At 36.2% G+C, this 27,759-nt stretch overlaps 1 protein-coding gene across 2 annotated transcripts in view; it reads right to left on the reverse strand.

Annotated features, from left to right (window-relative positions):
- Positions 1-27,759, reverse strand: part of tnr (tenascin R (restrictin, janusin)) — a 149,177-nt gene that overhangs the window by 16,555 nt on the left and 104,863 nt on the right. The window contains exons 3-16 of one of the 2 annotated variants that reach the window (XM_059563465.1): positions 25,807-26,351; positions 22,863-23,336; positions 19,479-19,742; positions 17,365-17,480; positions 15,574-15,724; positions 11,950-12,219; positions 11,476-11,661; positions 10,674-10,763; positions 10,233-10,496; positions 6,999-7,265; positions 4,255-4,374; positions 4,004-4,147; positions 2,215-2,334; positions 1,102-1,245 (exon numbers count right to left, since the gene is read on the reverse strand). In XM_059563465.1, coding sequence (XP_059419448.1) covers positions 1,102-1,245; positions 2,215-2,334; positions 4,004-4,147; positions 4,255-4,374; positions 6,999-7,265; positions 10,233-10,496; positions 10,674-10,763; positions 11,476-11,661; positions 11,950-12,219; positions 15,574-15,724; positions 17,365-17,480; positions 19,479-19,742; positions 22,863-23,336; positions 25,807-26,293 — 3,097 coding nt within the window. In that variant the 5' untranslated portion in view covers positions 26,294-26,351. The remainder of the gene's footprint in view (positions 1-1,101; positions 1,246-2,214; positions 2,335-4,003; positions 4,148-4,254; positions 4,375-6,998; positions 7,266-10,232; positions 10,497-10,673; positions 10,764-11,475; positions 11,662-11,949; positions 12,220-15,573; positions 15,725-17,364; positions 17,481-19,478; positions 19,743-22,862; positions 23,337-25,806; positions 26,352-27,759) is intronic. The other variant, XM_059563466.1, reaches the window with a different exon arrangement.

Genomic DNA, 27,759 nt, shown 5'->3' on the forward strand with positions numbered 1-27,759 from the left:
AGCAGAACTGTTTCTGAATGAAACTGTCATTAAGAAGCTGGAAAAAAAAGTTTGAAGGCAAATGAACACAACAAACCTCATCAAGCGATTATGTGTCAAGATTCTGCACGTCACTGAGCTGGCACTGAGGTGGCAAAGCCAATGGCCTGTGACACTTTTATGTGCAAATTAATTTCCTCTAAACAATCCAAACTAATGAAGTATTCTGGGAGGGCCATTTGATTAAAGTTTAGGTCTAATGCATCTGAAAGCGGTCTGCCGCTCTACCCCCCCTTTAATAGATGAGTTGAAAGTTTCAATGCAGAATAAAGCAGCTTGAAATGAAAACCGCAGCTTGTTCTAGTTCAGTCTTCTGTGTGGGAAAGACAGTTCGCCTCTCTCTGCGGACAGCCTCACGGTGATGAAAGATGGGTAGTGATGCTGATCTCTTCTCTGTTCTCCCACAGAAATCGAAGCATTTGCTGACTTCAGGATTTTGTTTCACTAACTACAAAAATAAAGTTATGGCCTTGTTTCTGCTTCACATCTGAATCTTACTCTGCTAAACTAAAAGAGGATGATAGTACAATTAGAGAAGTGCTTTATCTTGCTGCTGTCTGTCTATTGGATATTTAAGCATGAGTGCTGTTTTACAGAATGCCTTCATGGCTGCAGGTAATGCATAACCATAGGTTAAATATCACCACTCTTGGGACGCTGGTTGTTCGAACAGTTTAAAAACTACAACTGTAAACTGTACTGTAGATAATACTGAGATGAAATAAGCAAACCAGTGTTTCTCAATCCTGTTCACTTCAGCAAATTTTGGGTGTCTGATTCAACACATCAGCTCATTATTACAAAGCTCCATGACCTGTTGAGGCTATGAGCTATGTTACCATTTGGGGTCTGATTTTTAAAAATGTATGTTTTTCTTTTACGCTCTATTCTTGGATCCTCCTGTACTACTTTACCTGAACTCTTACCTTCCTCAGCAACTAGGGTAAAGGGCATTAGGCCTGTTTTAAGATAACAAGGAGCGTACAACTGGAACAAGGGGGTCTTGACCTCCTCGAGCCCAACCTGTAATTAGAACACAGGGAACAGAGATGGAGCACCTACGTGTGACAAAGTTGGCGATGACGGTGCCACTGGTGAGAGGACCTTTAGTGGCATAAAGAGCCACTGAATAGGTGGTGCTGGGGATGAGCTGACTCAGCTGGTGCTCCTGCTTGTTACCCTCCACTAAGAAGGTGTCTGCCATAACTGGAAAGATAACGTCCATTAGTGCAAAAGCAAGTGAAGAACTGCATTTAGGAGAAAAAATTCATTAAAAATGAAAATTACATTTTACCTAAATTGAAATGTAAATAATAAAAAACATTACACATACTGTAGGTAGCGACATAAGTGTTGGGGGGTAACATATTACAAGTAATGCGAGTTATGAAATGGCAATTATAACTGTAACCATAAAGTTTGAATAATCATTCTAATTATGTGAGATTGGGGATATCCACACTACAACGATGAAACTTTTTTTCCCCCCAGCAGATGAACAACAAATCCATCCTTGTTTAAAGCGGCAGATGACAAAACTAGGCATATGGTTATAATGAACAGAACAGTATTGTCTGCTGGCGTGGAACTGATAGTTTTTGTTAATATCATATTTATACTTACTGTTCTTTGTGTGAATGACCTTTAGAAGTACCTTTTGGATGCTCTCAGAAAAATTCACAAATGCATGTTTATCCTCACTGTAGTAACTATTTTGGGTTGTATTTTTATTTGTGTATGTATTTATTTCTACCTTGCACAGATTTGTGACTGATATGTGAGGTCAATGTTGGCATCTACATAATTTGGCTAGCATCTACCAAGTTACAGATGCATTCACTGCAAAAGTTTGACTGGATGTGTATCTTTCATGTCAAAGAACAAATAAAAAGCATTCTCTTCATCATTTTTAAAAGCTGATAAGCCAATTCATTTTGCTATCCCAACTATGCATGATAATATGCTTAATTGTATTCTATAATTGCCATTTAGAGAGACCCATTTGCATATCTGCATTGCTTTTTTTCCTGCCGCACACAGACCTGAAATCTTTGTCCAATAATAAAAAAAGAAATTACATTTCATTTGGTATTTATGGCTACTGCATTTGTTAAAGAGAAATTATGCTGATAAAAGATTGACAGAGTTGTTTCCCTTCATCAGGTCTCCACATACCTTGGTTACGGGTGAGGGTGACCACGTAGTTATCAACACTGGAAACAGGGGGGTTCCAACGTAGCAGAGCCCCCTGAGGTGTAACATTCAACGCAGTGAGGTCCATAGGCATGTCCATAGCTGTGTGGAACAGAGGATAACAGACAAGTTACAGAAAGACAGTCTGAGATAAGCTCAGCCAAGGTAATTGGCAATAGTCTCATCTTCACCTTTTTTCCCCCCTGTGCAAACGATATTCACCAGCAATTTAAAAATAGAGAACCTCAGCAGCTTGGAACTAATTTGTTGTGATGATCTGGCTGGTGAAGATCACAATTTCCTTAATTAGCTGACATCGAGGGGGAAATTAGACAGTCAAATGTGGGCAGAGCTCATTCTCAACAGCATTTCTATGCAAGTGAGTAATAAAAAATGTTGTTCCCCATAATCCTCTATCCATGCTGTGACTTTCACAGATGGCCTCCCTTATTTCAGACAGGACAAATCTCACTCTCCTCTGCACTATAGCGTATGTCCTCTTAGATGAGGTCAGTGGACTGTAATTGCACATTACCATCTTCCCATTCTGTTCCACGCATTTTTGTTCTCCCAGCCTCTCTGGCAATAGCCATATCTCTTCTACAGCTGTAGAGAGCTGACCCTCCTATTAGGCACCATTCACTTTGTTCCAAGAAATTCTAGGCCCTCTCACAGTCTTCCAGAAAAGATGATCTCTGCTGCCTGACAGCAGTTCAGAGGCAAAATCCCCCAACTGCCCATCGCACCTTCCCCTCTCTCTGCTTTACCAAGTCTTGACATGCCCTACGCTGACAGACTAGGAGGAGAATATCAGTTTTCCCTTATGCAGTGAATGTGAACTTGATGATCCTCAGCAGGTCATTAGGCAGAGCTTTGAACCAGAACACAGTGTTGAACCAGATCTATTATGTTTCATCAAACCTACTGTCACCCTTTGCATTACAGCTGAAATAAGCCACAATGTATTAATAAGCTGTTTCCAAACGATGCATTTTAAAAAAGCCACTTGTCACTCTGCATTGTTAAAGCATTGGCAAGACTGTTTACCTGTCATATTTTTATCAGCTTTGAATAAAACTGTCAGGCTTTAAGCCTCGATGAGGAGTGTAGCTCTGTTTTGATGTATAGGCAAACATTTCCTACCTAGTTATTAAGTGAGTCAGCAGTGTTTAAGCAAAGGCCAGCATCTGTTTGTTTTATTGTACTGCATCAAAAGATATGACTAATTAGTTCACTTCCTAGGCTCCAGATAGACTAATTAATTAATTTCAGAGATGCACAGTCTGGAACAAAGATTGTTCTGTAAAATTTGTCTATTAAGACGCAAGTTAAAGTTTTCTGTGAGCACCTTGTCTGTGCATGTAAGTGTCCACAATTAGTGAATGAGACACAATCCATTGTACTAGTCTCCTGTAGCCGCCATGTGGTGCTGTTCAAATAAGATGGCAGGTGAGCATCTCTGCTGATCACTGATTCCATTAGTAAAATATAATTTCACTCCGGCGAGATGGCTGGCAGCCTCCCAGAGGACGGGCGGAACGTACAGGGTGAGAGATGGTACTCATCACATGGTAAATGATGTGCATTATTCCTCAGACTGTCATCCATATTTCTATCAAATCAAACTTCAGTGACGAACGAGGCTATGAGAGCACATCTTTCATGAAATACTAAAATACATTTCATATGGTAAATCAGATTACCAGTCTGTAGAATGTACAGTAGTATATGATTAGTATGTCTCCTAGTAATTGACAGAGAACAGACATACCTGTGAAGACAGTAGTGGTGATGACCTTGCTCTCTTGGCTTCCTCTCACTGCGTTCAGCTTGATTTCATATTCCGCTGCTGGATGGAGGCTGGTTAAGGTGTAGTTGGTGACATCATTGTCAATAACAACATTATCCACCCTACCTGTGAGAAAATTGAATGACATATGACAAATAGTAATGTTGATTTGTTTTTATAATTTTTTATTTGTGCAAATTAGACATGATTTAAATATAAGGCAGATAAAGTACCTTTTGGTGATTGGTAAGACATTTTGTAGTAATCAAAGGGTGCGTATGGTTGAATCCATGAAATGGTTACAGATTTCTCTGTGACGTACAACACAGTCATATCTCGGGGAGGGTCCATTCCTGTATTATGAAAAACAAAGTATCCCAGTTTCCACCAAATATTAAGCAACACAATTTGTTTCTTGAGCACCAAATTAACATATTACAATGATTTCTGAAGGATCATGTGACACTGAAGACTAGAGTAATGGCAGGTGAAAATTTAGCATTTCCATCACAGCAATAAATTCTCACAATACATAAATTGGAAACTGTTATTTCAATTTCACAATATTACTGTATTTTTGATCAAACATTTGTAGCTTTGGTAAGCCACAGAGACTTATTTTATAAACATTAATAATCTTACCAGCTTTTGAACGGTAGTGAAGGACTCTAGTCAATAATTTTGCACTGATTGTAGAATTGCGCTTTTCACAGTTGGACATGATTAACTTATTTCTGAAGTAAAAATGTCCAATAAAAGGAGCCTGCTGAGCTACACATTTTTTTGTATTCAGTTGGTCATGAGATCCCAGTGTCGGCACCCATAAGGCCACCCAAATATATTGTAATATTTAGTAAAATATTATATTAAAATATTAAACTATACAATTGATTATTATTATTATAGTCTCCCTTGCACTGTTATTTCATATTTGTGTTTGTCAACAGGCCCCAGAGAGAAGGAGTATAAGTATGCTGGACACAAGAAATTATTGACAAGGACATTTACATTGTTATTGTCAGTTGCTGTCCAGCAGGGACTCTTTCATGATTTGTTTATCTTTCTCAATAGCTCTAAGGTTACACTGCCTTTGAAAACAGTTAAACAGACTAACAGTGGTTCTGGAGCGTTCTGACAACTGAGAGGGAAATAAACTGATTTACTCTTGCCATTATTGACGTGGCCAGTCCTTAAAACGAGTGAAAAGCCATTCACACCTCCCCATATTCATTAGACTAATGCATTCAATTCATAAACTATGGGTGGCAATTCATAAACAGGTTGTCAACCTCATTTAAATGCTTTCAGGGTAAAATATTCCTCAGTAAATGAGTTGTGATTATTCATGTATGCAAATCTTAATTTATTTTCCACTCAGCAGAGCAGCCAATAAATATATTTTCAGACTTTGTATAAAGGGCACCAAGAACAACTTCTTTTTCAGCCCTTTCCATCTGCATTTATTCTGTTTCTCTTTGCTGAGCATATGGTGACCTTTTTCACTTATGGTAATGTAAAAGAGTGTTAATGTGCGACAATATGCTTTCTATCTAAAGCAAGATCACACTGAAAATGTACTAAACATATTTCTAAACATTACATGACAACAGGTGAAAGTACTACTTTATGCACAAATAATTTTAATTTATTTTTTTTAATTTATTTTTTTTACTAATCAAGCTGCTGTGCAGGTGGCCTGCAGCAGAGTTCGTTTCTATGTTTAGAAATAGCTCCAAGACAATATCTGCTTTGGCAACTGCAAATATCAGTTCACTCACAGAACAGCTGAATAATTCTTGACACCTCCACATTCAGAGAGAGGTAATTAGGGGAGGATTACATATTGTCGAATTAATTAAGACACAAAAGAGTGAAAAATCTGCTGTGCAGCTGTGTGCAGGAATCATAATGAGAAAATCCAACAGGTATAGATGAGATCCTGTTTTGCGCACACTCACAAGGGACTGTTAAATGACTGTCACAAATGCAAAAACCTTTAAGGAACGTTTCACCCAAAAATGAAAATTCTGTGATCATTTAATCACCCTCCATTGTATTTTTCCATACCATGGAAGTCAATGGCCACCATAAACTGTTTGGCTACCAAAATTGTTCAAAATATCTTACTTTTATACAGGTTTACAGCAACTTGAAGTTGAGTAAACGATTTTCATTTTTTAAATAAATTAGTCCTTTAAAGTGAATCCTAGGAAAAAAAACATGTTAACTTGTTTTATGTTTTCCCCAATCTAAAGCCAACACTCTCAAAATAATTTACATTTTTTCATTTTTAGTTATATTTGCACTATTTTCAGCACATCAGTGTGAAGCATAATTTTTATTTTCAATGAAGATGGTTATTCCTCTTGGTATTTCTATAAATGTGCATATTCTTTAAGCATCTAATTTCTTTTAAGCTATCGAATTTTATTCACATCAAACAATATATGTTTTCTCAAATGCTGGACTTAAGGAAAGAACAGTGTGATTGCTAAATCCATGAATGGCATAAATGTAGTTCAATATCTCTGCAGGTCTCTTTTATTGTTTGGAGAAAAGTTATTTTGTCATAAGGCTGTGGTTCAACACTTTTCATATCTTGAATGAGATGAACTCAACAACTGGATTCAGAAATGGAGAATGGGCGAATGGAGAATATATAGGCCACCATCACAGATGTCTCTTTATAAATGATAGTTGTGTGAGCAATTTCATAAATTGCACATCCTGCAAGGTATTAATATGATGCTATTTGACAGCATGTCATGGATATAGCAGTAATTTAGTTTCTCCATGTGAAATGTTTTTTAAAAAGCAAAATGAAATGAATCAAGAAAATGACAAATGCAATTTGCATGAGATATAAAAATATATGTAAAATCAACCTTAAGAAACCCCTATTTTCAAACATTAAATAAGCACACTTAACAACCTCAGACATAATATCCTTGAACATCATATTCATCAGTATTAATACCTGTTGTGACTGAGCCAATAACTGGCTTTGAGGTCACATTGCCATCCATGGTAACCAAGGTAACAGTATACCGCCTGGAGGGCAGGAGACCAGTGAGGGTGATTCCAGTTTTGGACCCGTCTAGAGCAATCTCAGAATCATCACTGGAGTCCTGAGCATTGTAGTTCAAGATGAATGCGTCAGCAGGCGGAGCCGGTGCACTCCATGCCACAGTCAATGAATCAGAAGTGACATCAGAGAAGAAGAGCTGTGTGATAGGGCGGAACCCTGAAATTGAATGACAACAACTATATTATGAAATGCTTGCCCCTGTGATTTAAGATACCAAGTTGATTGGTACATATCCACAGAAAGGAAGAAAGATGATTATGAAAATGAAATATAATGAGATGATTGGATGAAGATTGCAGAAGAGATGCAGCCAGTCAGTAGATATCAAGCAAATGATAAAAAAAGAATACAGAAAAGTGGAAAATGATGACGAAATATAATAAAATCTTGATACTGTAGATATAAATGTGTTGATGTGCCATGCCAAAGCAAGTGAGTGATAACAACAAACATGAAATGCTTAAAGAAGATAAAGCTGAAGAGTCAGGCATTCTCAAGGCTCATAACTGCAGGGGGGTTCTAGAAAGTGTGTGGAAGAAGTGTTCATTTAAATTCAATACAATTTGAGCTGTTCATTTGATGCATTAATTTAATGCATCATATATATACTGTATGCATGTGTGTATATATATATATATATAATGGTGAGCATGATTTCAACAAGTACAACATGTTCTTGGATCAACATCCTTGTTGATCCTGGAACAACATTCCAATCAACCAATCAGAATTGAGATATAACTTTTCAGGAAATATCTGTTTTAGGCTTAAAATCAAAGTTAGATGCTTCTACAGCCCTGTTAATTAGCTATCATTTCCCACAGATTTTAGGAATAAATTATGGATAGGGTTAGGTTTAGGGGTAGGGATTGGGTTAAATCTATATTTTTAGACAATTATATTGATCTACAGTCAGAAATCTGGGTTTTATATTAGACAGCAATTTGTCTTTTGAAAATCATATTTCCAATGTTACAAAAACTGCATTCTTCCATCTTAGAAACATTGCCAAGCTACGAAACATGTTATCTGTTTCTGATGCAGAAAAGCTAGTTCATGCATTCATGATCTCTAGACTGGACTATTTTAATGCACTTCTAGGTGGTTGTCCTGCTTCGTCAATAAACAAGCTACAGGTAGTCCAAAATGCAGCAGCTAGAGTCCTTACGAGGTCAAGAAAATATGATCATATTACCCCAATTTTACAGTCTCTGCACTGGCTACCTATTAAGTTCCATTTCAGTCACAAATTATCATTACTTACCTATAAGGCCCTAAATGGTTTAGCTCCTGCGTACCTAACTAGCCTTCTACCACGCTACAACCCATCACGCACCCTAAGGTCACAAAACGCTGGACTTTTGGTAATTCCTAAGATAGCAAAGTCCACTAAAGTAGGTAGAGCTTTCTCACATTTGGCTCCCAAACTCTGGAATAGCCTTCCTGATAATGTTCGGGGTTCAGACAAACTCTCTCTGTTTAAATCTAGATTAAAAACGCATCTCTTTCGCCAAGCATTCAAATAATGTATCTCTTAAATTGTGAGTGTAGTTGCATCTGATCAAATGTGCATTTTTATTCATTCGCTTGGGTTGAACTAATTTTACTTTGTTGGATCAGCAGCTATGCTAATGATGTCTCTATTTTGTTTCTATGTTTTGCCACTGGATTTACATCCCGTGGTAACTAGGATTTACACAAGCTCCTGTCTGGATCCAGAACACCTGAGAAGAGATGATGCTGACCCTCAGAGGACCACATCATATAATAATTATTAATTAATAATCGTCTAGCTGACTACGTCTTGTATTAATTTTTTCTAAAAATCATGTCAAATGTGCACAAACTGACAGTCACCACCATAAGATACTACTAAATATTGTAGAAACACAATTTTCTGTAAAGTTGCTTTGTAACGATTTGTATTGTAAAAAGCGCTATACAAATAAACTTGAATTGAATTGAATTGAATTGATCCAGGATCATCAAAAGATGTCAAAATCATGCAAAATCACGGTGACCATAAATACATATAAACAAATTCGTTGTGATCTTACCCTTATGTAAATCCCATAAAAAGTGTTTTTTCTTTCAATTTTTGTTTAACTAATGGAGCAATTCAAGCATTGAAGTACTATTTTCATACCGTCAACATGCCTCGCCTAACCACACTACTGAGAGCAGACAGAGCCATTTTCACAAGATGTACACTTAGATTCAAAAACAGCTGGACAGAGTGCAGAATGAAACCAGAAAGAGAATAAAATAGAAAGCAAAGATCGCATAACTTATTTTTGCACTTGACATGTCATCATAAAAATGTGGTGCTGAAGACATTATTTTGCATATCTACATATAAAATAATAGTATTATTAAATTATCCTATATGAACAGTACTAGAAGTTAACCTCAGATGTATTGGCAAAATCAATAACACAATGGATTATGGTTAAAGACTGTGACTTAAAGTTCAATGATATGGACATTTTTTTAAATTTGTTTGTACAATAATTTACTCATCCGACACAATAATGCCTTCTGAATCATCTTTATGTTCACAGAAAGCATTGCATATTATGTCATTATATGCAATTGATTCACATCCCTATAAAACATTTTTATTTGATCATTTTAATTGCATACTTTTTTAGGGATATCAATCAATTACATGATCTTATCATCACTAGTATTTAAATAGCATAACAAATGAATGCTGTAAAATGGTTAATGCAATAACAGAGATTTAAATGTGCTAATGTTTCATGCAAAAGCAACTGAGCGATTTAGGCAAAATTCATAAGGATTAAATACATTCACTGTGCTGATAAAAAAAAAAAAAATTGTTGGGAACCACTGAAATAAAGGACAGACTGAAAGCACGGCTGAATTTTGATGAAAAATGATTAAAAGTGGCTACAAATGAGCTACAGGAACCATTGTTTCTTCTTTGCACATGAATTAAAAGTCTTAAATTCACACCATTCTGTATCCTCATGCAATTATCCGAGAGATAATGATATTTCTGGCCAAAACTGACATGACATGTCACCTGGCGGAGATGAGGCAATGCTTTGGATACTCAACAGTGATTCTTGTACTTGATTTCCCAAAAGATCAAATTACCTGTGAAGGCATCAATGGTGGCTGCAGTGCTCTTCTGCCTGCCTCTCTGTGCTGCAACTGTAATGGTGTACTCAGTGCCAGGCTCTAGACCTGTCAATGTGGTGGTGGTGACATCTTTGGGCACCGTCAGCTCAGTTGTCACTCCAGTGGAGGAAGTGTAAGTCACCCTATAGTGATCAATAGGCCCCTGCACTGTGCCCCACAACAGGGTAATGGTGTTGTCTGTGGAGGCTGTGACAGTCAAATCCAAGGGGACATCCAGACCTAAAGATCAGAGTATACTGCGGCTGTTTCAAGGTTTGAAATGGGACATCACAAACATCATATATCAGTACTACTGGAAAAAACGGATTTGCACATGTCGGCAGCAGGAATACAAACTGAAAATACATTTATTTCACTGTGATCTGGCAATGGCAGGCTTATAATCTTATCCTTTACCCGTTCTGGCATTCATCGTAGCTGGGGTGCTTTGGTTGGCACCTAGAACTGCTGAAATTCCTATGCCATACTCTGTGCCAGGCAGTAAATCTAAAAAGCAGAGAAAGTAAAATAGTAAAAGATGGACCGTGATTTAAACAACGAGGAACACATTATGCACGTATAAGCAATATATTTTGCATATAAATATACATTTTTGGTAAATACAGAGGTGTGGGTCCTCACAATTAGTTCATAATGAGATGAAACACATAATGAAAGACTGAGTCAAACATCTTGATGGGACTTGCACTGTCTAACAAAGAATTTATTTTTATTATATTTATTATAAGAAATGTTGCTTACTTGCATAAAAGCTGTTATAGAAAGAAAAAAGTATGTATGTCAGCAAATTTGAAAGAGTCGTTGTACAGTAGACAGTAAACCTAGACTGAGGACTAAGGGTCTTAAAGTTGACCATCAAGTCAAAACTGTCTGTATCAGTGCATATCCAAACTTTATGTACAAATTCCTATGAATACCAAAAAGATCATACATACAGATCACAACTCTTGTTTGGGAGAAAATAAATGCCTTTATAATGTACTTAACACTACAGACCTCAACTCAAAACAATAAAAATAAATGAAGACCTCAATCCATTATAGTGACAATGAACATATATATATATATATATATATATATATATATATATATATATATATATATATATATATATATATATATATATATATATTGTTTAGAAATTGTATAGGATATTTCAGTACAATGAAATAAAGAAGAAAGTTGGGTTTGAGTTTACCAGTGAGAGTAGTTTTGGTGGTGGCGCCATCGTTGAGTGGGACAATGACTTTGTCATACTGATCACCAGCCAGTGTGCTGTAAACCACCCTGTAGCCTTCTACATCTGCCTCACTATTGTCCCATTCCAGCTCCAGGCTAGTGGAAGTTTTTGACAGCACTCTCAGGTTCTTTGGTGCATCGATTTCTGAAAAAGAAGAAGAAGAAGAAGGAGAAGTAGATGAAGAAGAAGAAGAAGAAGAAGAAGAAGAAGAAGAAGAAGAAGAAAGACACAATCGATAATGTACTAGTCACTTAAATGTATCACAGAAAGCTGGATTTTCAATATAATCAAACATAATTGTTTATATAAATGGAGCAGACCTACTCCACTTGAAATAAATATGTTAGTATAGCTAAAATAAAGAATGTGAAAACTAAAACCAAAAGTGAATGGTGAAAAATAATTCACACAGTCAGAACTGCTTTCCTTCACCTGTTGTAAACTCTGTGGAAATGGCTTCACTCTCAGTGCCATTCCGGACTCCACTGACTGATACTTCATATGTGGATCCAGGCCTTAGGACTTGGAGGGAATACTGGCTCAGAGTAGGCTGCAGGCGAAAGGTGGTCTTTGGTCCATCCACCCCTACCAGCCCATACCGCAATAAAATCTGGTCCACTTTAGCCTTGGGTGGGCTCCACTCCACAAAGGCAACCGTGTCTAAGACATCTCGTACAACAAGTTGTGTTGGCCCATCAATCACTGATGAAAAAAACAAACAAAATAACAACATAAGACAACATAACTGATGTAAGATAAGTCAGCTTCTCAATATGCTAGAAGGGTTTTCAACCATGAGTCTGAGGACCCTGGGTATATTAAAAAACTTATTGAATTTTCTTTTAAATTCTGACATCCAAAACAATAATAATAATAATAATAATAATAAAAGTTAAAAAAAATAAAAATTATATATATATATATATATATATATATATATATATATATATATATATATATATATATATATATATATATATATATATATATATAATCTGATCAGCATGATACAGTATAATCTTAATATGAGTACAGCTATTATAAAATTATACTGAAAAAGGGAAAAGGTTTAAAACCCTTAATATAGGAGTTAATAATATAGAAAATATCTATTGAAATTTTGATTATGTATATATTTCTTGGGAAAAAAAATCTCTGAATACATGGAATGGCTGTCAAGTGAGCAAGATGTTGGTATTACAGCAAACTAGATCATACTAAGCAGCCAAACACTGAATCTTGGGACAAATACCAGTGGTTAGCCAGAAGTTGTACTGCTTAACCAAACCATGTTTGAAAACTGAGACTCACAGTGTTTACCTAAAGTCATATTAAACTGTAAAATATATGGTAATATTGAAAACTACACACTTCACCTATAAGTTATCCCTGCTTTCAAGTACAGTACATGAGAAAGTGTCAGTAATATTCACCAGATATTAACAGCAGGCAATCCCATTGCAAACCCACACTCAAGTGACTGAATCAAGTGGCCATGCTGAGCCTCCGACAGGCTCTTTTAACAAGACGCTAACTGGCTGTGTGAATAATAAACCTGCTTCTTTATTTAGGGCAACATGACCATCTGCCTCAGAAACAGGTATTGTGAAGGAAGATGAACATCTCTGGAACTTTTGACCTCAACATTTCTGCTCATCTCATACCTCGATCTCATTCTGCTGTGATATGCAAAACGCTACTAATTGGACCAGGTGAGACTACTTTGAATTGTATCTTTACTTTTCAGAAAGATAAGCTTACAAAATATACTGCATATGATGCCATTTTTACTCCCTAAAGAGTATTACAACTACATAATGTGACCCGTTAATCAAACACAAGGGTTTAGGAGGAACCCAAAGTATGAGCAAATTATGTCACCTCAGATTCAAGGGAATATTTACTTTCAATTCTCTACACAGCCTATTCAATCCACAAGGGTGATTTCTTGGTTTTATTCTAAGCACACAAGCACAGTCTCATTTTGAAGTCTGAACACACCAGAGACCAGGCAGTAGACTACTGTTTATTTTTTCATATCCCCCAAAATTTTGTATTTTATTTGCTTAAGCATAATTACTATGAACCTATCCTAGCATGCCTAGCGAAAACTCGTCTTCCCAGGCTTTCTCTGGGGATAGATAAATCTTTGCACAAATAAATAATTAAGTGACATCAAATTTGTCTTTCTTTATCCAATAAGGTATCCACAGTGGACGCGTGAAATATTAATGGACTTGCATGCATAATTAATGCCTCTTTAATTATGCTCGACAGTGAGGCCCATAGAAATTAATGACGTCTTCACAGCAGACATGCAATTTCAATTGTCCAGGAAAATTTCAATTGAATCTAACCCTCCTGTCTGTAAGTGACAGAAGAAGAATTCTTGGGTGAAGTTTACATTAAGTGCATAATTGCTGGAAGACTCACCCATTCATCATAGTGACATTTTCCATTAGCTGAAACAATGTGACACCTCCTTGAAGTTTATGCCGTCCCAGCCCAGCCTGGCCCCTCTCACACGTCATTTGAAAGATCTTTTTAAATACCTTCCTAAGAGAGTGCACTATATCACTGGCTGTATGTTTCTTCTGCATGTCTTGTCAGACACATTTGCAATTGCATTTCATTCTGACAACACACTTTCAGCAGACTAACAGCAAAATGACTGTGTTCGTAGTATAGTTTGAAGGTGAGCCCTCTGTTCAGCCTCACTGCTGCACTACTGATTTCAGCACCAAGGACAGAGGAAAAAAACAACAGGACATGGCAGATGGGTGGAGGAAATCACTCCATCTACAAAATAGACACTAGTGACTCAGCTGGCTGAGTATCCTGAAGGGAAAAACACTTCACATTGTTCGTGCTTTCATCTTCATAGCACACAGAAAGCAACAGTAAACTAGATCACCCTGCACTCCGCCCAAGGAGCATTTGTTTGCTTTGCAAACTTTTATGTTTCCATCAATGATGAAACATCCTGTTTTGCCATTCCACACTAAGAGCATCTGCACACTATCACAGAACTTGAGCATAGTTAATTCAGTCATAGCTGATACTAAATAAGGCATTATAATATAATATAATATAATATAATATAATATAATATAATATAATATAATATAATATAATATAATATAATATAATATAATATAATATAATATAATATAATATAATATAATATAATATAATATAATATAATTAGTGCTGTCAAAATGATGATTATTATTTTTTTGTTTGTTTAACTGCTTAAAAAATATTTAACGCAATTAACGCAGGGACTGAATCAGAATCGTGATTAATCCCAATTAATTTAATAAAAATGTGTGATTAATTAGTTAATTGTTAATATAATATAATATAATATAATATAATATAATATAATATAATATAATATAATATAATTATATAAATTATATTATAAATAATTATATAAAAATAATTATATAAAAATTAATAAGTATTTGCAAACAGGCAAAATAAAAATTATCAGTAATGTATCAGTAAAGTGGACAAAAGGTGTCTAGTATTACATTTTATGTTATGATGGAACATGGAGGTACATTTCCTGACAGATGACAGACCTCATTTCTAAATAATGAATTACTATAAGAATGCATTAGTTTTATTATCATAGAGCTATGCAAATGGTCTTAAAGTTCCTCAGAAACAATTACTGAACAAAAAGCTTAAGTTGCACTATAGAATCTTGCACAGAACTTATTGACTAAAGGTGCAATATACTGACATTGTAAGGGTAATGAGAAAATGCATGTAGTGGGAAGCACAAATGACTTTATGTAGGTCATTAAAAATCAAAGATATATACAGGAAGTTCAAGTAAAAACACGATTGAGTTATCGGGGAATGAAACTGCAAGGCGTGGGTGTTCCTATAGATCGACTGGTAGAGCATGGTGCTAACAATGCCAAGGTCATGGATTTGATTCCCAGGGAACACACATACACTAAGGGTATTACTTGACTGCACTGTAAAAGGCTTTGAATAAAAGTATAAGTGCATAAATGCAATGAGAATGAGTGAGAGGCATACATGTGATAATGGTTGCAGTAACAGGCTGGCTCCTTCCTTGGTCTTTCAAGGCTACAAGGTTGACAGTGTATTCTTCCCCAGGCCGCAGCCCTGTTTGGTGGAACAACGTGATGGTACTGGGTAGTTGTGCTGTCATCCCTCCATCATTGTCCTTTGACGTGCACAAGATAAAAACACATACAAAAATATATCACATTTCACAATTCTGGCATTGAAATGCAGGCAGGCATGCAGTACACTGCTCGAAAACGACAGAGATTGTTTTCAGGAGGCAGTCGGCTGTGTAAACAAAGAAGCTGCTGGAATTTCAGTGTAGATGCATTTCGCCAGATGTTTGATGTATTGAATCGAGCCATGTTTTTTCTCCCAACTCGCTTAGCAGAGCACTTTGTGAGTTTGATACATCGCGCCCCACAAGACATCAGCTAACTTCCCCTGGAACGCTTGTGAAATCGAGCAATATCAAAGAGCGTGAGGCTTTCAGAAGATGTGACTGTTCTAAAAAGCCTATTTCCTTTTGTTTTTTTGTGCCATTGACTAACACGCATACTTGTCCCTGCCCTCACATCCATTACAATACTGTGGAAAATCAGGCTCTTACGCTGTGTAGGATTTAATCCACAGAGGATATGACTTCCACTTCTAATATGATTTCCCTAGAGGCTTACCAGAGTCGGCTCTCATGCACAGTACTCTTAGCAGACCCTCTCACCGATGGAAGATTGAAGTGCACCATGATCCCCATGCCCTCAACCATCAGCTTCTTTGTATTCAACTTCCTATTCCCTTGAAAGAGGCTTTTGACTTTGTTTCCAAGGTATTTTCTTCTTTCAGTCCAAAAAAAATGAGGGATCTATGAAACTCATGAACTCACTTTGCCAGGGCATAAGATATAGATTTTGTTGAAAGCTAAGACAGTGGCATGAGACCCAGACTTCTCAGCACAGGACAGAATACTGCACTCTTCAAGGGTCCTAAGAACGTGTGGCTATTACCCAACTGAGCTCAAAAAACTGTCTACAAATAGATTTGCTAAATCATCCCCTGGCTAATGGAAATCCTTGTGTGAACCATTTAAGTAAACCATAATCCCCACTTTACCGGTTTCCATTACACACAAGCATACCTCTGATATGTCTTTTGTTGGAGGGAAACACTGTGTTTACAGATTCAATGGCTGGGTCTTAATAGTAATGCTACAACCCAACAAAATAAACAATGCCTCAAGGGGCTCTGATGCATATTTGTTATACTGTACATGGGGAGAGATGTTTCACCTCGATGTGAAATGACAGGTATGTCGCACAGGAGACATGCTGTTTTGCATACGGCGATGTCTCCCACAGCTATTTCATATTGAGGCACCGAGCACAAGCCCCACATTTTGTTGGCATGCAGGAGCTGGAAGTTTTTCTTCTTCCTGTGAGGGTGCAGAATTCACATGCTGAAAATTTTTGTCCTTTCTCCAGGTGGAAAATTTGAAAGGGGATTAATGAGAAAATCTTTGCCTGGATGTATTGTGCTTCTGCCATGATACAAAATAATTTTCTTTCAAACAAGGACAGATTGACATTTATCATGCTGAGATGCACCTGTCAGAAACTGAATCATTCATTTATCAGCTGTTTACAGATGTCTGTCAAAACCTTAGATTGCAGTTTTCTTGTTTACTGTTGTCGAACTACAAGGTGGCAAAAATGCTACAAGATTCCAGAACCTTAGTGTTGTTATGCCAGAAGCTACAGCAGGGGCAGAACCAAATGAAGTGTGACCTTTTAAGGAAAGCCTTACCTTGGGAATGAAGCTTATTTCCCAACCATCAAATAAGTAGTCTAAGGGTTGCCACTGAACCTCCACGGACGTCTCCATGATGGATTTGAAGAGTAAACCGTCTGGATTCGTGAGATCTAAAAGGTACAGATTGATGCATTATTGGTCTCCGTCTTGTGTGTGTTCAATAAATCAACATTTTTCTCAGCCAAGGTGGATCTTTACTCTCTGCTTTTAGCTCCATAAAAGGAGAGCAGTGGATACAGAGAGGTTCACTTTGCAGACATATTCAGGATTATTTTATTTTTCCCAGATATTTTAAACATGCAATGCTTCTTTAATAGTTTACATTTATTGTATAAAGGATGCAGTCGGGAAACCCAAAGAATAGAAGTCGAGAAATAGCATTACAGTTATTTCGAAGTACACACAAGTGAACCTCCAGCCCTTTCAGTGTCAATGACTGTAAGAGCCTCCAGAGGATTCGAAAATGATATCCTGGAAACTAAATAAAACACTATTTCTGCTGGGAGTGTTCTGCTTCTTCCATGTACATGATGACTTTTAAAGGTTTGTAAGAAAGTGATAATGTACTGTCATACAATAAGTATTACTATACGATCTCTGTCAGTAGTCAGATTATTTTATTAAAAATAAGAAAATTAAAAACACAGTAGAGCAAAAAAATTTATTAAATAAACTTAAAATGTTCAGCTATAGTTTATATGTAGTAATACTACAGAAATTAAAACACTGCATAGTCTTCAGTATTTGAATCGAATACGAATTGATTCTTATGAAAGATCCAAAAGTGATTAAGTCAAGAGCAGTGAATGAGTTTCTCTTTGTCTTTTGTTGTTTGATTAACATTATTGCCACAGACAGTAGCATATAAATTAGGTTGCTGTCCCTTTAAGACCTCAAAAAGGTTTTTACCCAACTGTTTATGTGTATAGAACACATAGCCAACTGTGTTTACATAAGCATAAGTACTCCACATGATGGATATTTTGATATAATTATGCATGTATCTGACCATTCAAGCACTTTAATACTGATTCAGAAAAAAATCTGAATTCACGATTGCATGCTGTCTGAGAGAGGCGCTTTTTGTGTTTGTGCATTGTGTCATTGCATTGAGTTCTTTAAAACTAACATCTAGCATTTCACACTCTTAAATTTTTAATTCATACATGCATTTTTTATATCTCTTAGGTGTATATACATTTTAATGTAGTACAATGCTATGGCAAAAACTCTGACGATAGGCACTTTATACCATGGTAACGATATATAACGTCATACCTCCCAGCCCTATTGTTTTTACTGTATCTATCTCTTTTCTCTTTCTTTCCTTCCTTGTTTTCTCTCTCTATTAATTCCTTCCTTGCAATATGTTTTCTTGTTACTAACTGCACAGGATTTTGGCTATTGCAACCATAAGCTTCAAATGCAGAAAATGGGCAATAATGTTCAAAAAGTCTAATCTTTGTTAGATTACAGATATTATGGCTTCACTAGTTGAATATCTCAGAAGTCTAAGCAAGATCTCAATGCCTGCCAGATGCCACATGCAAATAGCAATTTCTTTCAAATTCATTAAGTTCCAATTATCTTTATTATCGGTGAATGACCTGCAAAAATGTAAGAAAACAGAAGGCCAGACAGTGGTGCTTTATGATTGTCTGTAGAATGCCCAACTGGCATTTCACAAATAATGGAATGTTTGTTATGATGTGTTCTATTCTAGGCTGAGGCATTTTGCTCAAGGCTGACAGGCAGTGACTGCATACGAAGTTCCCTCTAGCATTTTGCCAATCTGGCACTGCTACTTACCAGGTGGTGGGTGTCAAATCATATCCTGTTGGCAAAGACAGCCAGTTGTTTCTCTGAAGAAACAACATGAGGTATGTGTGTCTGTGCAAATGTGACTGTGAAGGAGTGTGTAATCTCTCATCCAGGTCTATTAAACCTGGGTCATGCTTGGGTAACAACAATGCACTTACAATAAAAATGTCAGATACAAGCTCTATGCAAAACACCTCAGACATTTCAATAGAAAAAAAATAGCCTTATCTGACCAAAACACAGATGTTCTTGGAATAAAAGAGCTCTCAGGAGAGAAGTGCACTCACAGGTGGAGACTAAGGTGTTCAGTGGGGCACTGATGATGTTGTCAATCACCGCGTACACATTGATGTTGTACTCCAGACCCGGCTCCAATCCTTTGATGGTGGTGTTGGTAACATTTCCTGGGACTCTGATCTCTAGTTGGACTCCACCAGGGGTTGTGGGGGCGTAAGTGATGAGAAAGTCTGTCAGGATCACAGGCCCCTCCCACTCCAGATCAATGGTGTTCTCTGACACTCCCCGAACTTGCAGATTCATAGGAGGTGACACTGTGTATAAAAAGAATGAGGATATCACATGAAAATGAATCATTCTGATCAAAAAGCAATCATTCTGAGGAGACGGGTAATAAAATCTGATGTGATCTCAGGCAAATCAACCTGCAAGTGTTTTACTACTTTTGTTCTCATATACCTTTCAAAAAAAAAAAAAAAAAAAAAATGGACGGACAGATGGAAAGAGGATGGATAGATAGATAGGTAGATAGTCCCCCCCCCCCCACAACACATCTATTATCATCCAACACTGATGTTTCTGAATGTAGTGAACTTGAAAAAGAGATGGAGAATCCTATTTGGGCTACCCAAGAGACTAAGAAACAACCAGGGTCTCCAGAACACATGAGAGTTCCTCCTGAGACTGGGCTCATAGGAGTAGCTATAAGTGGCCCCTAGGGAATTACTAAGGACTTGAGAAAGCAATTCATCTACTTCCACACGAACAGGACATACTGGCATTCCTTCTGGTCCCCCTCTACAACAGACCCCTCAAAACAGAGAAAAAAAGTCCCAGGGTGCATACTTAGCAAAATTTATAACACCAGCATCTGTGCTTTTCATCCATATCTAGTTGCTAAGCTTTTATTTTCAAGGAGGAACAAGAATCTAGGAAGTGGAGCACAGATATTTAGATACAATCTTAGGCAAAAAGGGAGCAAAGGCCTTTCCAACTGGATGCTTATCAGTTTCCACTTCTCACAAGAAAGTCTCATCACTTACAAACGTGAAAACTGACATCAATTATTTGAAATGTATTTCTATAACAATAAATATATTATGCATAATCAGTATATATTTTCTGGCATATTAAGTATAATCAGGAAATGTTTTCTATTGAAATTATATATATTTACTGTAAAGTCACACACACATACTTTATATAATTCTACATATACATTTAAAAGCATTAGCACAACATAACTGATTTGCAATCCAAATATATACTGTATATATATATATATATATATATATATATATATATATATATATATTTGAGTTGTGAGTTGATTTTTTAAAATGTCATTCACCACGGATTTCAACAGTTATTTCTCAATCCATTCAAACTGGATTCTATCTCAGCTTTATATAAATGCATTAGTATTGGCAGCCTTGCTTGTATAGATTATCTATTGGCATGTACTGAAGCAACAATATGTCAGCTAACAGTCTTTCAGAATGACCTATAACTATTTATTTCATGACTATTTTTGTTAAATTATAGTCGAAAGACTAAAAAAGTAGGTGTAGTGCTATGTTAGAGTTTGCAATTACATTTTAAATATCACTTAATTTAAACTATTTGAAAATTTCAGAAACTTTTCATCTCATCTTATTTCCTTCATTACTTCTTCCCCCATCATCGCTACCTGTTTGCAAAATACTTTTTGCTTATGGTTTCATCGGCCTAATGAAACGAGAAAATGGGATAGAGTAACTGAAAGGAAAGCCATATCCTAATTCAGTCCCTTGATAATATGAAGACCTAAGAGAGCAGAGAATCTTGTGAAGCTGTGTGGAGAGTAATAACTGAGCAGCCACTCGCAGTATTCCACCACCTCTCACAGACAACACCCCACTATTTTCTCCTAATTGCAATGAAATAAGCAATTTTGCCTCCATTCAGTCTTGCAGAAAATGAGAGGCAGAGAACTGGGCTGGTAATATGATTTGCCCTTCCCTCTCCCTCTCATGAGATGACAGCTGTCTTCAATGATGTGGGGTTTCGCCAGTCTTTTCCACAGGCTAGCTGTGAACCTGGGTAAGTGTTATGGAGAAATTGCTTTGGCCTGGTTAATGACACATCTTTCCCTGTGAATGTGACTTTTGACAAATGAATGGTGTTACGCTGTGAGTTTTCACCAATTTTACAGCTGGAGGAGTTGGGGGCCTACTGTGGGGTTTAGCATCTGTTGTGTGTGCCTGCAACTGGGGAAACAGTTACTGATCTTCCCAGAATACATTGATATTGGAAAGAAACTATACCAGTTGAATATCACTTAATAAAGTAGCTTGTTTATCTTCAATTGACTTAAACACTTTGAAAGAGAATGTATGCTCTGAAAATGAGGTTCATAAACAAGCTTTTGTTAGAGCTCAGTTTCCTCTTTGGTGGATTATAAATGCTTAAAGAACATCAAGCTTGTCAGACATAAGGCAGAATGTCTGAATTATCCACAAACTCATTTTTTTTTTAGGAAACATATTTGTACTGCTTCCACTAAGTCTATATACAGTAGCAAAGTGTAATAAGTGTTTATAATGGTAAAACAATGAAAAACTGCTACTGTACATGTTGTCTTTAATTACATGCAATGTATATACTGTAAATACACACACACACACACACACACACACACACACACACACACACACACACACACACACATAGATTTAACAGAACAACACATGATAATAATTTTGCAGCAAATTTAAATGACCATTTAAATGACATCTACTCGAAATCTATTCAATATTTAACAAGACAACAGATGTACTGCTTCCTTTCAGGAAAAAACATATGGTTAAAGTTATAGATAATATGGATAATAGGAAAAAACAGTTGCCTTAAAATGTCTGTGTCACACATTACATTTGATCATATTTTGTTTATATTAATTGCTCCTTATTTCTTATCAGTTGTGTACATGTATGGGCTTTATGTTGCATTGCTTCTTTAGTTCTATTTTCAATGTATTTAAAGGTACAAAGCAAGTTTAAGTAGTAGTTCAGGCAGGTTGGATATATTGAAATGATATCAAGTAATGAAATAACTGTCAATATAACATTAATTCTGTGTGAATAATTTTGGGTAAAATATATATATAAAAAAAATAAAACACACATTTAAAATGAACACATTTAACACATTTGATGCCCCCTTCTCAGCCAAAAATGATGTGTGATTAATTTGATTAATTAATCAGCACATCATGTAATTAATTAGATTAACAATATTAAGTGCATTTAACAGTCCTACAAATAATACTACAATATGCAGGAAATAAATGTCTGAAACCCATAAGTTATGTCTGCAAATTTTCTGGCAACAAGAAGGGTTGGCAATAAGAAAACACAAGGGTGTTTTTATATTGTATTCAACCATACACTGACCTGAAGAGCAGTCATCTCCTGTATATCCCTCTTGACAGGCGCAGAAACCATCCTTACACACCCCTTTCTGGCTGCAGTTATTAGCACAGAAGATGAGAGAGCAGTCTTCCCCCAGGAAGCTAGGTCGGCACTGGCAGGTTCCGTTCACACAGGTTCCTTGATCTGAGCAGTCGTTCAGACACCTGCCCAGCGAGCAGTCCTCCCCAGCGTAGGCTTCCTCACAAACACACTCGCCATCAATGCATAACCCCCTGTCAGAACAATCACCTGGACATCGAGGCTCTGAGCAATTCTCACCGCCAAAGTTACGGTCACATACACACTCGCCTTCGATGCAAATGCCCTGGCCAGAGCAGTCATCTGGGCAGCGGGCTTCAGAGCAGTTCTTGCCAAACCATCCTTCTTCACAAACACACCCACAAACCTCCATGCTGAACGTGCCATGGCCACACTGAGGGACGAAGTCGAACTGACCTAAGATTGAACAAATATGAAATGAAAATTCTGTCATCTTTTGCTCAATCTAATACCATGGAGAAATAAAAACAAAAACAAATGTTAAACACGGTAACTGAATCATGAATCATTCAAACTGGATTAGTGACCTGAAGAAAGAAATTCATAAAGATTTGGAACAACTTGGGTGAGTTAATGATGATAGAATTTTCATTTTTGGGTGAAATATCCTTTCAAGTATATAACAACTTAGACTACAGGGTGTTCCTTACACACAGTAATCATTATGTGTTCTGAAAGAAGTCAGACCACTCTTATCATTGTGTTTTGTTTTTAAATTCTATTCCTAATTCACCTCACTTTCTGTATCCAGGACACACTTTTAAACATGTCCCTAAAAATGACTGCATTTTCCTCAGAGGAAACCAAGTCAAATAGGTTTGGAGCAAAACAAGGGTGAGTAAATAATGACAGAATTCCCACTGGGTGAGCTATTCCTTTAATTTCCATCAGGTTGGACTAAAATTAAACTTAAGAAAAATAAATGAATAAATAATTCTGAGGCAATATCTTACAATCTTATTAGCTCCAGTGCATGTAGCTTGGTTTGATTCAGCAAACAGAGGACTTATCAAAGGCTTGGGGGGAGACCTCTCCAGCAGCAGTGCTGTAATTAATTTAGTTCACAATCTAACCTCATTTGTATAGCTTAATATGACTTTCCCTTCACTACTGCAGTGTTTCAGCTGTTTTTAGCTGCCCAGGAGGGGCTACACAGCCAAGGTTTGCAGGTGTGAATCCACTCGAGTGCCCCTTTGAGATGTTAAACAAGCACAACACTACCAACTTCAACAATTCTGTTGTCCCTATGGGTCAATGCACAATGTAGCATCTACTTCACTTAGCACTGCAGTCACATCATAACCGACAGAAGGACCAGGATGCACTTTTGTTTCATCCACCAGGTACAATGAGCCTAAAGCTTTGAAACAGATTCAGTATTAAAGTAGATTTTAGTTTGATTAAGCCATTATAAAACAGAGACACAACCTGAGCATAATACATCCATGATATTTAATAACGAATATTGATTTACAGCAGAACATATTAACTTTTTAATTCAAATTTCTTTGCATTATGTGCCATCTGGGAGTTCTGATGAATGATTCTTAGATGATACTTCACTATTTCTGAGCTATCTGAGTCTGTCTGAGAAGCAAGTTTTTAATTAAAATGAGTCTTTTTCTCTTTTTTTTTTAAACTTAGTTTTAGCATATTTTAGATCGTTTATTAAAGAGAAAGTGATTCCAGCATAGAGCCGTCAGTGATTTTCTGTTTTTGTCAATATTGCTGATTAATAACCTATATTTACTTTTTTGTACATATGTGTAATCCACAGGAATGTGATAAATTAAATTAATACACTACTATTCAAAGATTTGTGGTTGGTAAGAGTTTTTAATGTTTTCAAAAGACATCTACTCATCAAGGCTGCAATTATTTGATTAAGTCTAAAGATTTTTTTCCCCCTTACATATACTTTATATATATATATATATATATATATATATATATATATATATATATATATATATATATATATATATATATATATATATACAGTACAGACCAAAAGTTTGGAAACATTACTATTTTTAGTGTTTTTGAAAGAAGTTTCTTCTGCTCATCAAGCCTGCATTTATTTGATCAAAAATACAGAAAAAACATTAATATTGTGAAATATTATTACAACTTAAAATAATAGTTTTCTATTTGAATATACTTTAAAAAAATAATTTATTCCTGTGATGCAAAGCTGAATTTTCAGCATCATTACTCCAGCCTTCAGTGTCACATGTAACATCCAGTCTATCACATGATCATTTAGAAATCATTCTAATATTCTGATTTATTATGAGTGTTGGAAACAGTTCTGCTGTCTAATATATTTGATGAATAAAAGGTTAAAAAGAACTGAATTTATAAAAAAAAAATTATAATAATATATATTCTAATAATATATTTTCTTTACTATCACTTTTTATCAATTTAACACATCCTTGCTGAATAAAAGTATTGATTTTAATTTCAAAAGAAGAAAGAAAAAAAAATTACTGACCCCAAATTACTGACCAGTAGTGTATATTGTTATTACAAAATATTTATGTTTTAAAAACATAGCTTCTGTTTTTTTTTTTTTACTTTTTATTCATCAAAGTAAATTATCCTAAAAAAGTATCACATGTTCTGAAAAAATATTAAGCAGCAGAACTGTTTCCGACTTTGAGAATGAATCATCATATTAGAATGATTTCTAAAGGACCATGTGATAATGATCCTAAAAATTCAGCTTTGCATCACAGAAATAAATGATAATTTAAAGTATAATAAATTTAAAAACAATTATTTTAAATTGTAATAATATATCACAATATTACATTTTATTCATTGTGTGCAATGTACATCCACCTCAAAATCTAAAACTCACCCATAACAGAGCTCTCTCCACAGCAGCTGGAGCTACACTGTGCTCGAAGCAAGGATACCTCCCTCTCCAGCATCTCTATACGGTTAGCCAGCTGTTCCATGGCGACAGCCGCAGGATAAGCACAGGCCTGCTTTGGGATATTGATGCGATGGGTGAAAGTCACCTGGCTGTCCGAGTCCACTGTCTCTTCTGTGTACTCTGTCAGCATCTTGTCACTCCCAGCTGTACCTTTGTTTGTCCCTGGCCCTGGTACCATGTCTAGGTCCACTGAACAGAGTGACTCTAGAGGTACATTGATGTTGTATACATGATTGAAGATCACGGCCTGGGTCTGGTTGCTAGAAGGACCCCCACCTTCGGCAACCTGTCGCCTCACCCTTGTGGTCCTTACTATTTTGTTGGTGGGGTAAGGAACAGCTTGAATTCCAAAGAACAGTAAAGCCAGGCTCACCATTGAACCTTGTATTGCCATGGTGCACCCCCACATCACAACTCGTGGCACAAGGGTGAGATCATCAACTCCACAAATAGAACTCTGATTGGCACTGGGAACAAGAAGAGACCACTTTTCAGTACTAGAGAACAGGAAAGAAATTAGCAGATCTTAACAACAGCACTGGCCTCAACCTCAACACAAATATGATAACACAAACATTATACTCATATTTCAGAGCAGTGTAATTAATCCTGGGTACACTTGTGAGATGAAGAGAACATGATAGACAGGTATTATCCGATTGACAGCTTATAGAGGCAATCATGACACTGCCTTCTCTAATTTGACGGTGCTATCATTGTAGAACAGTGATGCTTTTAATGTTGCAACTGTTAAGTAATCATACAATTTTCAAGCTCAACATTTGTATGACTAAAAGATGAAAACTGGAAACGTTAAAATAAAAGTTAGTAATAAATATCATAACAGTAAATAAATAATGCTAAAATTAAACTATTATACAAGGTTTTTATTTATTTATTATTATTATTTTTTTTATCTAGGAGGCACAACCTCCTTTGTCCCTGAGGGAAAATATTATAATGTTTAGCTAATGCTTCCAGGAAAAGTAATTCTTGAAATTTCATCAAATGTAGACAATGTTAGTTTGATGACATATAAATCGGCATAATTCCAAAGAACAATCTTGAGAAATCCAAATGTTTATGGGAAGTGCAGCTCTTATCTCACACTGGTCCTGTTTCATTAGGCCCATTTTACTGTTGAGCCCTGAACTATAGTAAAGCCAAATTATTAAAGATTTAATATTTTGTGCTATAATTATTTTCTGATAATAGTAGACATTAAACCCAGAAGCTTTCCCTACAGCATGAGAAACATTTGACTAATTCGACTGGGAACTTTGTTGATATACAGTTTAATGATTTAGTAGAGACCAAGCTATGGAATTTTCTTTAAATCTTCCTTAATCCCTTAGAAGCAACAGAACTCAGGACAAGAGCAAACTGTAAAATGAATCACACCTGAGCCAGTCAGACTGACACCTGGGCTTTGGGGCTTATGGCTATGGCAGACATAGACTTCCCTACTGAAGAAACTTTTTTTTGTCACTCTTCAATCACCTGGATAAAAGTAAGAGACTTTAAAGTAAATGTGTAATGCTCTATTATGTCTTATAGGAAAATAATTCATACGTAGAGAACAAAGCATCCATCCATCCATCCGTCCAAATCACTTCACTTTTAAAACTAGCTACTTCAGATTAATTACTAAAATTTACTGAATAATGTATATGCCACAAAAGAACGCCTAGTTAACTGAATGGTTGTGTGTAGTCATATATTCCTGTCACATTGTGGCATCTTATTTTTATCTATTGGAGCTTGAGGGTGTGTCTAAGTGGCTTGCTCTCATTTTATTTGTGGCACTGGACCCTGGAGCAGGTGGCTCGTTAATTCCGCCTCCATCCTGCCTCTTACTTTATGAGTGGCAAACTT

Source organism: Carassius carassius, chromosome 12 (genome assembly GCF_963082965.1).
Source record: "Carassius carassius chromosome 12, fCarCar2.1, whole genome shotgun sequence".
In the NCBI taxonomy this organism is placed as follows: domain Eukaryota; kingdom Metazoa; phylum Chordata; class Actinopteri; order Cypriniformes; family Cyprinidae; genus Carassius; species Carassius carassius.